At 42.0% G+C, this 15938-nt stretch overlaps 2 protein-coding genes across 5 annotated transcripts in view; one reads left to right on the forward strand and one right to left on the reverse strand.

Annotated features, from left to right (window-relative positions):
• The window catches only part of CHST10 (carbohydrate sulfotransferase 10), a 19572-nt gene extending 18476 nt beyond the window's left edge, over positions 1 to 1096 (reverse strand). For all 3 annotated transcript variants that reach the window (XM_032226549.1, XM_032226548.1, XM_032226547.1), the window contains exon 1: positions 377 to 1096. The gene's annotated coding sequence lies outside the window, so the exon portion shown is untranslated. The remainder of the gene's footprint in view (positions 1 to 376) is intronic.
• On the forward strand, positions 1070 to 10943 carry NMS (neuromedin S). 2 transcript variants are annotated; one of them, XM_032226551.1, is made up of 11 exons: positions 1070 to 1151; positions 4190 to 4245; positions 4515 to 4565; positions 5557 to 5616; positions 5709 to 5735; positions 5819 to 5872; positions 6711 to 6785; positions 7550 to 7585; positions 8238 to 8279; positions 8981 to 9030; positions 10590 to 10943. In XM_032226551.1, exons 1-10 carry the CDS (start codon positions 1127 to 1129, stop codon positions 9017 to 9019), a joined length of 465 nt encoding a protein of 154 aa, XP_032082442.1. In that variant the 5' UTR covers positions 1070 to 1126; the 3' UTR covers positions 9020 to 9030; positions 10590 to 10943. The 2 variants fall into 2 exon arrangements, with proteins under 2 accessions (XP_032082442.1, XP_032082443.1); XM_032226552.1 differs by lacking the exon at positions 6711 to 6785.
• Positions 10944 to 15938: the final 4995 nt, after the last annotated feature.

Here is a 15938-nt window from a genome sequence, read left to right on the forward strand (position 1 = left end):
GTAAAAACATGGTCTGTCAATAGTCAATTGTTCCAAAATAATAAACCAGTTTTCGTTTGGACTGCATATTTAGGCTATGATATTTATGTAAGAAATGACATAGTTTCTTTAACGCTTTAAATTCAAGAATCAGTTGCGTTCTCTATGAACCAGAAAGGTTTTCATCTTGCTTAAACCCAGACCATTGGTGGTTCACTGTATAACGGGAACTCGGAAAACTAGGTTGAGAAAGCAATGATTGAGTCACACAGTAGGTAAGCATGTGACGCAAAGACACCGTTGCTGGTGCTAACTGCCCGCTCCCAGGCGTCTTAACAACCTCTTATTATGCCCGCCACAGGCTCCCCCCGCTGCATACGGAGAAGTCAATACTTACTCCCGAGGAGGATGTGTCAAACGAGCCAATCCCTTTGGGGTCCAAGAGGAACCATTTATTTGCCCACGGCCGAAGGCCAGCGCTTCTGGAGAGAGAGGCCTTCGTGCAACGCGCCTCCCTTGGGTTACATCGCAGCTGGGGTCCTGTCGCCGCCGGGGATCGCGCTGAAAAAGCCTCTTCCCCGGGCCGCAGTTGCTCAGCAACGCAGCGCCGCGTTCGCCTCGCGCGTGGTGCGTGCCATCTTTTTCCAGGGCCGCCCGTCGTGATAGCGTTACCGGCCGGGCTACCGAAAAAGCTTCACTTCAGCCGACCACAGGGACAGCCAAGCTTGGCTGCAGCTGCAATTGTAGCTGCATCGCCCTTGGCTCGGCTCGGCTCGCCTCCGCGGCTTCCAGCAGCAACAGGGCCACCCGCCTGGATGTTCCCTTTAGCGCCGGTTGCCTGGCTGCGCTGAATCGCCACCAACCACTGCCTCCATTTCCTTGCTTGCCTCCAAACTAGCCCCGCGGCGCCCTTCTCTGCGCTGCCTCCCAGGGCAGGCGGGCAGGCCTCTGAGGAGGCGGGGAAGGAAGAGAAAGGCGGGAGGGGGGAGAGGGAGAAGGCGGCCGCCAACCAGACGGGGCTCCCAGCGGGAGGAGGGAAACGTCTTGTGGGGGCTGCGCTGACTCAGCCTCGAAAGGGCGGGCGAAGCAAGGAGGAAAAGCCGGCACCCTGTTCAGTGGAAGTTCAGAAGAAGAGAAGCTTCTTCAAATGCTGCTCCGCCTTGTGGACGGAGGTAGGCGGGAGACAAATCTCGCTTAAACCGCAGTTCCGTTTGTTAGTGAAGCAAAGGCTGACCAGTAATAGCTTTCTTCATAAATGGCGCTTATATGCGCCTCAAGAATGATTGATTGATTGAAAATAGATTGACCCCTCCTCTCTATGGCAGTCCCTCAAATACTGGGACACTGTTATCATGTCATCCCTGATCCTTCTCTTCACTATACTAGCCATGCCCAGTTCCTGCAACCGTTCTTCATATGTTTTAGCCTCCAATCCCCTAATCATCTTTGTTGCTCTTCTCTGCACTCTTTCTATGTCTCAACATCTTTTTTATAGTGTGACCAAATCTGGATGCAGTATTCTATGTGTGATCTTACTTAGGCTTTATAGAGTGGCATTGATACCTCATGTGATCTTGATTGAATTCCTCTGTTAATGCAACTTAGTATTAGATTGGCTTTTTTCACTGCCATTGCACACTGCCAGCTCATATTTAATTGATTATCCACTAGACTCCAAGATACCTATCACAGTTACTGTTATTAAGCCTGGTTTCACCCAATCTATATACTTTTAGTTTTTCTTGCCTAAGTATAAGATTTTACTTTTTTCTACATTGAATTTCATTTTGCTAGATATTGTTTGTTAGATAGTGTTCAAGTCTATCAAGATCCATCTGGATCTTGAACCTGCCATCTGGGGTGTTGGCCCAGTACTCAACATTTTCATAAATGACTTAAATGAGGGAATAGAAGGTGAACTCATCAAATTTGCATGTTTCTAAGCCATATATCTAATCACTATCTCCCAAGTTCCTATTGATTTTGGGTTTCAATAAGGCTTTTCTGTGCTGAATTATTGACTGCCAGCCAGCAAGATAGAAACCCCAGTAATATGTAGGCTCAGGCAGAAAACATCCAGTGAATATGTAGGCTCAGACAAAAATTAATCTTTTTTACTAATATTTTAAGGCAGCAACTATAAATGTAATCACAGGGTTGACTCGGGTTGAGATAAGGAATCTACTAAACAAGTAACAAATCCAAAAAACAAGACAAAACACAAGGTGAGGTGGAAGCTAGATTTTAAGCATGGCATGGCAAGATAAACATGTTAGAACTGCAGTTTGGGGGAGGGGGAAACACCTCAGTATTGGCTCCCAGGGAGTGAGGTCAATAAATCAGGTGTGCTGAGCCGCCATTCAATATATAGTTGTGAGAGTTTACTTTTCAATATTGGTTCTTCTGCAAGGTAGAAGTCTCTCATATGTGCTGAGTTCTGTCCTCTGAGTTCTGTCCTCCTGTCCACATGCTCACATTTGCAAACCGGTAGCGAAGGTAAGTTGATTTCACCCCTGCTGTTGAATTACAAATAATAATAATTGCTTCCTTTTTGCTTTCTTAACATATGAGCCATTGTGGCACAGTTGTTAGAATGCAGTACTGCAGGCTACTTCTGCTGAGTGCCAACTGCCTGTAGTTTGGCAGTTTGATTCTTACCAGCTCAAAGTTGACTTAGCCTTCCATCCTTCCAAGGCTGGTAAAATGAGGACTCAGATTGTTGGGGGCAATATGCTGACTAGTGGTGGGTTGCTAACCAGTTTACTACTGGTTCACTTGTGATCTCCCTCGCGCACCGCTTCTGCGCATGCCTCCTGCCGCTGCTAATACCGGTTTGGCCGAACCAGGAGCAACCCACCTGTGATGCTGACTGTGTAAACTGCTTAGAGAGGGGTGTAAAGCACTGTGAAATGGTAGAGAAGTCTAAGTCTAATATAGAAATTGATTTCAGAGTCTGTTGGAAGTATGATTAAGTCTGTATCCAATTGTCCTGCTGGGACTGCTTATTTGAGCCACACTATTTCACCAGAGAAATTTAAAGGCACTTCCCTTTCCACCCTGGCTATGTCCTAGTCCCCCTCGCCTCTCTGTCCTTTTAAAGGACTTTCAATCTGTATATAAAGATCTAACTAATTGGTAGACTTGCTGAGAGTTGATGGGGGGAAACTTTGCTTCTTAAATAAAAACACAGCATGAAGCTTAATGAGAAACGAGGATACTGTGAGGCCCTGATTGGTTCTTTTTTCAGTGTTGGAAATAAAGATGCCCCTCGAGTTTAGACTAGGCATAGAAAGATTAGTAGCAACCTGGCTGCTTCATGAACTTAAATTGGTGGTACAGAAAAGCTTGGATTTGATTTGGTGGATGAAAATGAAACAGTCATTTCCTCCTTTCCCTTTGGTCTTTGTAATCTGCTTTTGCACAGGACAATTCATTTCAGGTAATCATTTTTACTCCATATCTATTTAAGATGTTTGTGTATTGTCCAAACGTTAGGGTGATTTACTGTACAAATTAAAAATACCTTGTAGATATCCTGTCTGTGTATGGTGTACTCCTTGTTTCTATAAGTTTTAGAAGTCAAAGACCTAACATGGAATTCTTGTTTTAAGAACTTTACCATAAAAGATACAACTCTTGTGCTGAATAAATGAGATACTGATTATCCTTGAGTCATATTTAACACTTTTAGTGCTTTTCAATCAATGGACTAAGAATGATTAACAGGCTTTGCATTTCTTTTCTTGCACAAATTCAGTGCAAGTGAACTTCCAATCTCTGAGCTATCCAAGGTCCTGAATAGAACATGGCAGCCATGTCCATTTCTATGGATAATTTTTTAGATAAAAGTTTTGGTTGAAACAATTCATCAAAATTAATTAATGAAAACCAGATCACAAGTCTTTAAAGTATGCATTCATTTCTTCCTTCTCAGTTACATAATATTGGTTTATTTTTGTATCTCAATTTAAAGGTGTTTGTTCTTTTATAAGCGAGGGTGGGAGTTAATTACAGAATGAACTTTTTAAATGCTAAATTCAAATTTAAAGTTCTAGGAAAAGAAGTGATATGATTCTCTGATCAGAGGATTTTGTTTGATCTATAATATACAAGTTTTTTCAGGAGTGTACGCATTTTCTTTATGTTAATTCAGATGAAATCAGTCATGCTTTACTACATCAAATGCTCACCTATTATTTCACTTTAACAGGATTTCCTCAGACTTTTGCCAGCTATCTGGATGAATCAAATGTTTCTAAAAACGAGGTACATAACATTTAACATATTTTCCATGTTTCTTCCAGAAAAATATAAATAATAGTACATCCCTGGAAAATACAAAATCTACTGCAGTTAAAGAAGAAAGGCCATATACAGTAGTGGTTGCTGTGTGCCAATGCATGTTAATAAATGGTTATAGGAGCAAAATATACAAATATGGACTGCATATCAACTAATGTTAGAACTTATAATATAATGTTTTGCACAAGTTTTTACTAGATTAGAAGTTTCTCTTTTTCCTACTTTTGCTCTAGAGGCTGGCACTATGTTTCAGTCAGTGGACAGAACTCTTTGAACAACCTCAGGTAAAAATGTCTAATTAGTTTAGAACTATAGAGTAATCATCAATGTAAATACATTCAAAATGTGTGCATATTCACCCACATATTATTAATTTTATTTTTCTAAACACCTCTTTCAAGCAAATAATTCATGTAAATTATTTGTTCTTCTCTAATACTGAAACTTAAGCACTTGTTTTTTCTTCAGCAATTTTCAGTAAAATTGCTATATTTCACAACCTATCCATGTACATATAGTTCATATTAACTAACTACACTTTCCAGCCTATGTACCATTTGGATATGGGTCATCTAATCAACTAACATTGTTGGAACCACAACCCCACATAAAAAACAGTGTGAAAATAACACAACATAAGGAATAATCTAACATTCAGTCTTAGTGTCTGAATGTGAGTATAAAAAGTAATTTTATATTTAAAAGTATTTATTAAAAGCTGTTGATTTATTTTGAACTCTTCTTTGACTGTCTTTGGCTACTTTATAGATCATACATCTATAAAATGATCTATTGTAAACCTTTATATTCTGCTAATATATGTTTTAACATTCCAGTCTATTTTTATAGTGATCATGCCACTGGTAAGAGATGAATAATTAACATGTTTCACATTTTAAACTGTTGCTTCATAAAACGTTTTTATAATATGTTAATAAATGATGCAATAAAGTGTAGAAAATGGCAAATATTTACTAATAAGCAGCTGTGGGAATTATAAAAAATAATATAAATGTTTTGTATGTTACTATTCTTATTAATATATTAATTTAACACTAAAATTAGTTTAGAAGTTCTTTTTATTTATTTTTTTAAAAAGCTTACATCTATAATAATATATCATAGTGATCCTGAAGAACTCTCCCTTTGATCAGTTTGGACAATTATTCTCAAAATTTCTAACTCTCATGGATGGATGGGAATATTTCAGGGAAAATTGAGGTCAAATAATATCATCAACAGTAGAATTATTTTTGAAATACATTTTCCCTCCAGATTTCCAATGCATTTTTGGATTTTTGTAACTCCATGTTTGACAGCCTGCAGATAGATGAGGTAAGGTGATTGTTCCTCTTGCAAACGGTACCATAATATTGTGTTGGTAATAGTTATTATTAATCTAATATGATCATCATTGTCTTTCTTAGGAAAATAATCAGGAATTGTATAAAAGAGTGAGTATTAATTTTTTAAAATAGAATTGATATGCACAATATTTTAATTGAAACTCTATACTAAAATAGATCTTTTTATGCAGTTTTTATTTCACTACTCTAGAGCTCAAGACCCAACATATCCACTTAAAACTGGGGTTAGTACTTTAACATATTCATTTGTTATACATTTTTAACATACAAAAAGTAGACAAAAATATGTAAAATAACACATCTCTCTTCAGTGTATTTATAATTTCTTTAAGCAGCATGTCAGTAAAGTAAAATGAAAGGATCTTCCATGGATATTTTCAAAGAGGGGCAAATAATGCATTTTTCATTATTTTAATGAACTCTTGGTATGCTGCAGATGCTTGATGTAATTTATATTCTAATTTCAGGATTCAATTTTTTTTACTACCGGTGCTGTGGGCGTGGCATGGCTTGGTGGGCATGGCAGGGGAAGTATCCTGTAAAATCTTCATTCCCACCTCACTCCAGGGGAAGGTTACTGCAAAATCCCCATTCCCTCCCGATCAGCTGGGACTCTGAGAGGCAGAGAATCGATGGGGGGGGGGCAGTCAGAGGTCGTATTTACCAGTTCTCCGAACTACTACTACTACGCCAAACTACTCCAAACTACTCAAAATGTCCGCTACCAGTTCTCAAGAACTGTTCAGAATCTGCTGAATATCACCACTGGGTTCAGTTAAAGGCAGAGAGCAAAGATGGGTGATATAGATAGAAAAATAGCACAAACAAGACGTCCAGACTTGATATGCAGCTTCATCCTCAGGTGGACTCAGATTTATCTGCATGCAACTCTTGTCCCCAGTCAGTATGTCTGTTCCAGACCTCTAAAAGGCTCCAATTTATGGATGGTTACATTAGAAATATTCATGCATCAAACCGGTTAGCTGGTATCTAGATTTTAGATACTACTTATTCTAATATTCTAATATCTAAAGTAGCATTCACAATATCTTTTTGTTATAGTCATTCCCTCTACATCCTTTAATGAGCCTCGCTCCAAAGCTCTCGGACAGAAGAAAGAAAAGGTTCCTTAATCCAGTATGCATTCAGATGTTCCATATTATTTTGCGTCTTTTAATTTACATTTTAACCTTTTTAAAGTCATTGTGTCAAGTGATCAGCTTGTGAGCAATTACTAAAGAAAAATACTATTCCCCTTCCCTTCTTTTCTTCAACATTTTTCTTTCTTTCTACGTATATTCCATCCTTTCTATCTTCCCAGTCTTTCTCACTTTGCTGTTTATTTAAACTCAGTCACAATAATAAATGTTATGCCTGTTATGAATAGTGGCTAACCCTTGATACTCTTCATGTTTAAGGCTTCAAATCCATATATTGTCCATATTCTATTCTCTTTGTTGGTACAGGAGCATAATACCCTGTATTATCATGATATGATAGAGCACTTGTCTAAACTGAGTTATAATAATCATAAACTGGCAACAAGTTCAATAAATAAAAATGATTAATTATAACTTGTGACTGGGTTAAAATTCAGTAAATAATAAAAGAGAGGAGGGAGCAAAGGTCCTAGCACAAATAAAAAAATATAAGATATGACTGCTATTGAGATTTCTATTATGTTCAGGAGCATGTGTCTGCTATTTTGGTTTAAGTGGCCAAAGCATGTTTGTAACATGGTCAAAAAATTATTTCCAATAAATTAAAGATGTTTATTATCCTCACTCTGTTTCTTTGGTTTTTTGAATGCTCTGTTTAATATAGTACAATGGAACAACTATTAACAGGATACAAATTGAAGACATTTAGCTAATGAAATTCACCTGTGTTCTCTCCTGCAGGGATGGCAGATTGCTGCAACAGAATTCATGAAAAAGGTAATGTTAAAATGCAGATCTTATTGTTATATATAAACATTATTGCCAATTCCCAACCTTTTGATGGGGATTTGGACTGATTGATCACAATCAGCAAATTAAAGATACAGATGCCAGGAACCATGTTTTGTATTGTATGTGAGACCTCTGAATCTTATACCATCTATTATATCTCACAGCCCATTGTTATGTGTGCATATATTATGGCCTTGGGCTATTGGATGAAGACTTGCAGCTCCAAAATGTTTGTTACCACTTTCCTCTGAAGTATTTGTTATTTTTAATGTCAGAGGGAAGGAGAGAGGGAGAGAGAGGGAGAGAGAGAGCACATGGCATCATGTTTCTGTCACACACAGTGGAGCCAAGGTGGCGCAGTGGTTAAATGCAGCACTGCAGGCTACTGCTAGATCAGCAGGTCAGCGGTTCAAATCTCACCGGCTCAGGGTTGACTCAGCCTTCCATCCTTCTGAGGTGGGTAAAATGAGGACCCAGATTGTTGGGGGCAATATGCTGACTCTCTGTAAACCGCTTAGAGAGGCCTGAAAGGCCTATGAAGCGGTATATAAGTCTACTGCTATTGCTATTGCTATAACTGTTTCACTTATATTGAGTTTTAAAGTATTTTATTAAATCTCTCTTATTTATTTTACAGGATGGTTTGGATGATTTAGGACGATCCTTTTTTCTTTTCAGGGTATTAATTTTTCTGTTTCCTTGTAAGAAGAACTTCATTTTAATTTACAGCCATTTTGTTATAAAATAAAAATGGAAACCATATTTATAGGTTATAACAAATTATATAAACCCTACATAAATGAATTTCTGTTCCCCAAAATTAAAAAGCTAATATATTATACTAATTAAAAGCTTGATGAGGAATAAAATAGCCTAGTCAAGAAATCTAATTAAAATATTTCTGTGCATAATATCAAAATATAATTAGGTTTAGTAGTCTCTCCTTTGAAATTGACTGAGGAAGAAGCCAAAATAAGCTATTACATTGTACTAGTTGAGTCGTAATATGGCACTCCCATTATTTAAGTGGAATAAATGATGTTGAGACAGGGAGGGAGTATGCAATAGGATGGTGAAGGAGGGATTAATTGAAACATAGGGCCATCTTTCTTGCTAACTTGGCAGTTTAATTCTCACTGGATCAAGGTTGACTCAGCCTTCCATCATCCTGACATTGGTAAAATGAGGACCCAAATTGTTGGGGACAATATGCTGACTCTGTAAACTGAGAGAGAGCTGTAAGCACTGTGAAGTCTAAGTGTTATTGATAATGTTAATTACCTAGTGCTTAATTTTATTGCAAATTAAGTACAAAGGTTTTCTTTCCCCTGGTATCTAATAAGGAATACTATCAAGCACCATTTTATTATTCATTTTCAGCCTAGAAATGGAAGAACTGTTGATACAGATGACAAATAGGCTACTAGAAGGTGATTTTTATTTATTTATAAGAATAGTATTTCTTTATTCATATAATAACATACTTTCTGTCCTTGGAAATGTTATCATAAGATGCAGCTTGGAACAAATTGTTACGTATTTATTTACTCCTTGTAGCATTTTCATGGGACATTGTATTTGTCCTGCATGAATCATTTTTAACAGCATCATCTGTAGGATCTATATGATCATACATATTCCTACCTATAAAGGTATTATTCATGTTGCTTATGTCTTATTCATCAGGAAGAGCTGTAGGCACTGCTATGCTTCTCTAACATGCTGCCTTTGTAATACTTCGCAACATTCATTCATTCACTCCTCAACAGATAATTCTATATCCATAATCATTTATGTGAGTTGATGTTTTGCAATGTGTACTTACTACTACTGAGTAGCTTTAGTCTGTAGAAAGCAAGGTTTCTAAAATCTCCTATGCTATATTGTAGCTACGAATGCTGCATGGAGATGTTATTAAGTCATCAGGAGTTGAGTTTCATTTGAAGGAAGTTCTATTTAATTTATTGATGTTAATTATTATTATTATTTTTCTTCCTAAAACTACCGTATTTTTGGAGTATAAGACGCACTGGAGTATAAGACGCACCAAGATTTTCAAGAAGCAAATTTAAAAAAAAGTGTTTGCACTCTGTAGACCTCCCAAAAATGGTCAGTTTTTTTGCAAAAATGGGCCCATCCCCCCCCCAAAAGGCATGAATAGCCTTTAGGGGGCTTGCAGAGTGCTCCTGGGAGGGAAGCAAAAACAAGCAAAAAATGGCCCGTTTCTTGCAAAAATTGACCCGTTTTTCATTTTAAAAAAGGCACGGATAGCCTTTAGAAAGCTTATAGAGTGCTCCTGGGGGCTGGCGGGGTAAAAGTGAGCAAAAAACGGCCGTTTTTCCACTCATTTCTGCCTTCCCCAGCCCCAGGAGCTCTCTAAAAGCTTCCTAGAGGGTCTGCATGGACGTTTTGGTTAAGGGGGCGTGGTTTCTGGTGGCAAAAAATGCTGTATTCAGTGTATAAGATGCACCCAGATTTTCAGCCTCTTTTTTGAGGGAAAAGGGTGCGTCTTATACTCTGAAAAATACGGTAATTGTTGGAAATATGGACCATTTTCAAAAACAACATAGGCTGAATCTGGCCCAAGGTGGTTATAATTTAGGGGTTCTCAATTGATCCTTTATTAAAGATTACTTGCTTGAGCTATAAATTACTTCACATAAAGTATTTATGCGTGTTATATATTAATCCTTATTTTTGTAGTAATGTGTGTACTAGAACTGTCATAAAATTAAAGGACTGAACCACTGGTCTCAATCAGAAATAACATTAAGAAATAATACGGTTTGATTTCAGCTTAGCTTTATGACTCCCAGGCTGATCGCTCCCTCATATGCAGAGCACAATCTTAGTATACAAATTAATATTTCATCAGAGATTCACATAGTAAATAATGGTGCATTTGGATAGGAAAGTTTGTTTACATCATATTTTAAGTTCTTATAGTTCTCTAAAGACTGAACATAATTTAAAATGTAATTCTTTTCAGATTTCTGCAGAAGATATATCCATGTTTGGCTGATTTGCTCCTTTACTTTCTACTATGAAAACTATGAATATTAACAGAGATTGTTCTGTATCATGTGAAGTCACATACAATAAATTTGCACCTATACATTTTGTTGGAAAAATGTGTGTGGGTGCTCAAAGATAATCTTTTCAGCTTCACTTCATTTCCAAATTAATTATTATAAAGATTTGCATATGACCAATTCAACAAATTACTTAGAACTAAAAATCAAGTTTACAGTTGGTTAACCCGAATAATATGAAATTTAGAAGATAAAAGTGGATATTCGCTGAGTTACAATCCAATTTATCATGCTTGTTCCGTTTTAAGTTAATTCAATGGCAAAAGCTATCACAATAAAGTAATGAGATTGCTTAAAAGGAAATTTGCATTCTTCTTTGAAGGCATTAATTTAGATTGTACAAAAATGCTATTGAATACAAAATAATTACATAGTTTCTCTTTAATGCAGTCTGGAGATACATACAAGGTGCTTCAGATCAGATGGGCATGCAAACCTAGGTTAGAATTGTTTGGCTAAAGGTTAAGTTCTTCCTCGTCAGGAAACAGATTACTCTGAAAAGAAATAAAAAAACCCAAGCATTTAGATTTGTAGATTTGTAGATTTTATTTGGTTTGTATGCCGCCCTATTCCCAAGAGACTCAGGGCGGCTAACAATAAAAAGGGGAGGGGATACAAAAATAAAATAAAAAACAACAATTTAAAATTCAACAGCAGTCGTAACCTCGAATGGGGCTGGATAGTTCAACAGCCCCAGGCCTGCCGGAACAGCCAGGTCTTAGTTGCTTTGCGGAAGGCCGGAAGGGTAGTAAGGGTCCAGATCTCAACGGGGAGATCGTTCCAGAGGGCCGGAGCAGCCACAGAGAAGGCCCTCCCCGAGGAGCTGCCAGCCGACATTGGCTGGCAGATGGAATTCAGAGGAGGCCTAGTCTGTGGGATCTGATAGGTCTTTGGGAGGTGACTGGCAGGAGGCGGTCTTTCAAGTACCCAGGTCCGATACCATGTAGGGCTTTAAAAGTAACGACTAGCACCTTGAAGCGTGTCCGGAGACCAATGGGCAGCCAGTGCAGCTCGCGGAGGATAGGTGTAACATGGGTGCTTTCTGGACAAGCTGAAGTCTTTGAACACTCCTCAAGGGCAGCCCCATGTAGAGCGTGTTACAGTAGTCCAGTCTTGAGATGACGAGGGCGTGAGTGATTCTCCAAAGGGCCTCCCGGTCCAGGTAGGGCCGCAATTGGTGCACCAGGAGAACCTGGGCAAAGGTCCCCCTGGTCACAGATGACAGATGATGTTCTAAAGTCAGCTGCAGATCCAGGAGGACTCCCAAATTGTGAGCCCTCTCTGAGGGGCGTATAATTTCACCCCCCAGGCTGAGAGATGGAATAGCTGGACCATATTTGGGAGGGAACATCAATAGCCACTCGGTCTTGTCGGGGTTGAGTGCCAGCTTGTTCGTTCCCATCCAGACCCTGACAGCTTCCAGGCACTGGCACATCACTTCTACCACTTCACTGAGTTGGCATGGGGCGGACAGATACAACTGTGTATCATCTGCATATTGATGATATTTAATCCCATGCCGGCGTATGATCTCACCCAGCGGCTTCATGTAGTTGTTAAATAGGAGGGGGGACAGGACCGAACCCTGCGGCACCCCATAATTGAGGTGCCTAGGGGTCAATCTCTGCCCTCCGACCAACACCGACTGCAACCTGTCCGAGAGGTAGGAGGAGAACCAGCAAAGAACGGTGCCTCCCACTCCCACCTCCCACAACCGTCGCAGAAGGATACCATGGTTGATGGTATCAAAGGCCGCTGAGAGGTCAAGAAACACAAGGATAGAGGAATGACCCCTATCCCTGGCTCGCCAGAGATCATCGATCAGTGCGACCAAAGCAGTTTCCATGCTGTAACCAGGCCTGAAACCGGACTGAAAGGGATCCATATAATCGGTTTCATCCAAGGACCGTCGGAGTTGAAAGGCCACCACTTTCTCAACAACTTCCCAACAAAGGGGAGGTTGGAGACTAGACGATAGTTACTCAAAATGGCTGGATGCAGAGGTTTCTTCAGGAGGGGTCTTACCACCGCATCCTTTAGGAGGTGCGGGAAGGACCCCTCCTGGAGAGAGGAGTTAACTATCATCTGGAGCCAGCCACGTGTCACCTCCCTGCTGGTCGAAACCAGCAAGGAAGGACACGGGTCCAGTATGCAGGTGGAGGCATTCACCGCTCCCATGGCCTTGTCCACTTCCTCAGGAGCGACAAGTTGAAACTCGCTCCATAAAATTCACTCAAGACCTTCCCCCGGTACCTCGGCTGGTACCGTGCAATTGGAGTCCAGATCTGTCCGAATCCGAGCGACTTTATCTGTTAGAAACTGAACAAATTCCTCAGCCCTACCTTGTAAAGGGTCGTCCGCATCCCTCTCCTTCAAGAGAGAGCGGGCTATTCTAAACAAGGCGGTTGGGCGTGATTCAGTGGATGCAATAAGGACGGCAAAATACGCAGAGTTCGCCGCCCGTATTGCCACGAGATGGGTCCTGATAAAGGTTCTCATCAGTGCTCAGTCTGACTCGGAGTTACTGGCCCTCCAGCGGCGCTCTAGGCGTCTCTTTTGGCGCTTCATCTCCCGGAGTTCCTCAGTAAACCAAGGAGCTCTCCTGGATCCACTACTTCAGAGAGGTCGTAAAGGCGCAATCTGGTTTAGAGCCCCCGCCGCCGCTGTATTCCAAGCAGCGACTCAGGACTCTACCGGATTGTGGACGAGAGTGTCAGGTATTTCTCCAAGCGCCGTCTGAAATCCCATAGGATCCATCAGGCACCTGGGGTGGAACCACCTAATCGGTTCCTCCTCCCTACAGTGGGGGATTGGTCTCCGAAAGTCAAGTCTCAGTAGGAAGTGATCAGACCATGACAAGGGCAAGATCTTAATGCCCCTCAAATCTAGATCACGTCTTCACTGCTCCAAGAGGAATACGAGGTCAAGTGTGTGCCCCGCTGAGTGAGTCGGACCCTGGATTACTTGGGTCAAGTCCATGGCTGTCATGGAAGCCATGAACTCCTGCGCCCCATCAGAGTGTCCACCGAGCAAAGGCAGGTTGAAGTCCCCCAGCACCATAAGCCTGGGGAACTCTACCGCCAGCTCAGCTACTGACTCGAGGAGCGAGGGGAGGGCTGTTGCAACGCTGTTGGGAGGAAGGTATGTTAGCAACAGGCCCACTTGACCCTCAAGGTCCAACTTCACCAACAAGGACTCACAACCAACAAGCTCCGGAGCAGGGATCCTACGAGGAACTAATGACCCTCGGATGATGATAGCCACTCCCCCACCCCTTCACTGGGGTCACAGCTGATAAAGCACCTGAACCCCTTCTGGGCACATTTCAGTGAGGGGGACTTCTCCCTCCGGGCCCAGCCAGGTTTCAGTAATACATGCCAGGTCTGCCCCCTCATCTAATATTAGGTCCCGGATGAGGGGAGCCTTGTGAACCACAGACCTGGCATTTACCAACAACAGCCTGAGACCAGGGCCCTGACCACTCTCGCCATCTGGTCCTGGAGTGGAACTAACAGGGCCGGAAGGAGGGATCGCTGCGACGTAGTGGACCCTCCTTCCCCGGTAATGGCTAGCCCTGAAGTTCCCGCCGTACCTGCCCCTTCCCATCGTGACCGTAATGTTCCGGCCCACTCCCGCACCCGTAGACCCCGTTTTCCCCCCTGTAGCCTCCGCTCTCTCCGGCAGGCCATTAATCTCAATCATTCTAGGATGGGAGATAGGCCTGGGCCCCCTACCACTTCTGCAATGGCACTCAGTGGAGGAGGCACCCGGCTGTTCTCCCAGTCCCCTCATGCATACACAGTCACTCACTCATACAGTCCCCACAAAGTCAATTAAAAATTACAAAATACAGTGACAATAAAATAATAAAAGTGGGTACAAACATCAAGCACCCATCACATACATACCACATACATATCCCATGCAAAAGAAAAAAGAAAAAAAATTGCACAGATGTTAAAGTCAGTAATAGGACATGAGAGAAAAAGTCTTTACGCTCGGGAGCTCCTCTTCCGCTGGGTCAAATAGAAGGGACAAAGTTCTACAATTTAGAGTAGGTGGGTGTCTAATCCCGGTCGCAAGGGGAGAGGGCAAATTCCCTACCCACGTCCTCTTTGTCCTCCGCTTTCCTTTTCTGCAAGAGTTGTAAATACAGAATGGCATGCAAAGCTCTTGGCGAAAATGGAGATCAAAGAACTCCATGGCCGAGCAGCAGCAGCCAGAGTGGCAGGGGGGAGAGCGGTCGAAAGATGGAAACAGTTCAGGTGGAAACAGTTCAAGGAGACAGCGTCGTCTGAAGAGGCAAACCAGGAACAATCACGGATGGTAGCAGCGGTAGTAGTGGGAGTCGGAGGCAAAAAGTCGGCCACAGGAATCACAAGCCAGAATTGTAGAGACTGATTTGTGACAGCGATAATTAGATGATAATTAAAGTCAGAAAGCCGCGATGGAGGGTGGGGGGAACGACTAGGATCAATCCCGGCGATGACGAGAAGGCCAGTCGCACGGATCCACAGTGCAGAGTGATAAATTCCCCAACCCCACCCAATCCCCTAGGGCAGCAGCCGGCCCAGCTGCGTCCCACCGATGAAAAACAGGGCCACAAACTCAAATCAAAACAAACTGCCACCAGATGAAAAGAGCCGTCGCTTGCAGGGGGGCGCACCCACAGATTGTTCACCAGCACCCCCAGAGACCATCCACAGCCGTCAAAGTACTGCCCTCCAAGCAAGGTGTCCCTCCACTTGTTGATAGCCGGAGGACCGCCATTCATGAGGGGGGGGCACCCGCCCCACAGGCCGTCGGATGCCGCCCACCCACGCAGCAAGATCGTTCAAGCCGCAGGATCGTTCAAGCCGCAGCAGCACTTTCCAGTCACTTTCCAAGCACTTTCCGAGGCAAACCAGCAAAGTGCCATCCGAAACTCAGCCAGCGCCGCCCCGAGTTCAGCCAGGCTCGTCCCCAGTTCGCCGCTAGCTGGGAAGCCGCCGTCTGTATGAGGGAGGAGGGGGGGAGCACCCGACAATGCCAAAGGCCGCTTGAGATGAACTTTGGGGACATACAGGTAGATAAATCAGGGAAAGATAAAAGCCTGAAACATTGCAAACATACTGTGCTTAAGCTTTAGCTGGAAGGGACCTTAGAGGTCTTCTAGTCCAATCCCCTGCTGAAGCAGGGGGACCTATATCATTTCAGAAAAGTGACTGTCTAAACCAGGGGAGTCAAACTCATTGCCTGCAGGCACC

Source organism: Thamnophis elegans, chromosome 11, assembly GCF_009769535.1.
Source record: "Thamnophis elegans isolate rThaEle1 chromosome 11, rThaEle1.pri, whole genome shotgun sequence".
NCBI classification, from domain to species: Eukaryota; Metazoa; Chordata; class Lepidosauria; order Squamata; family Colubridae; genus Thamnophis; species Thamnophis elegans.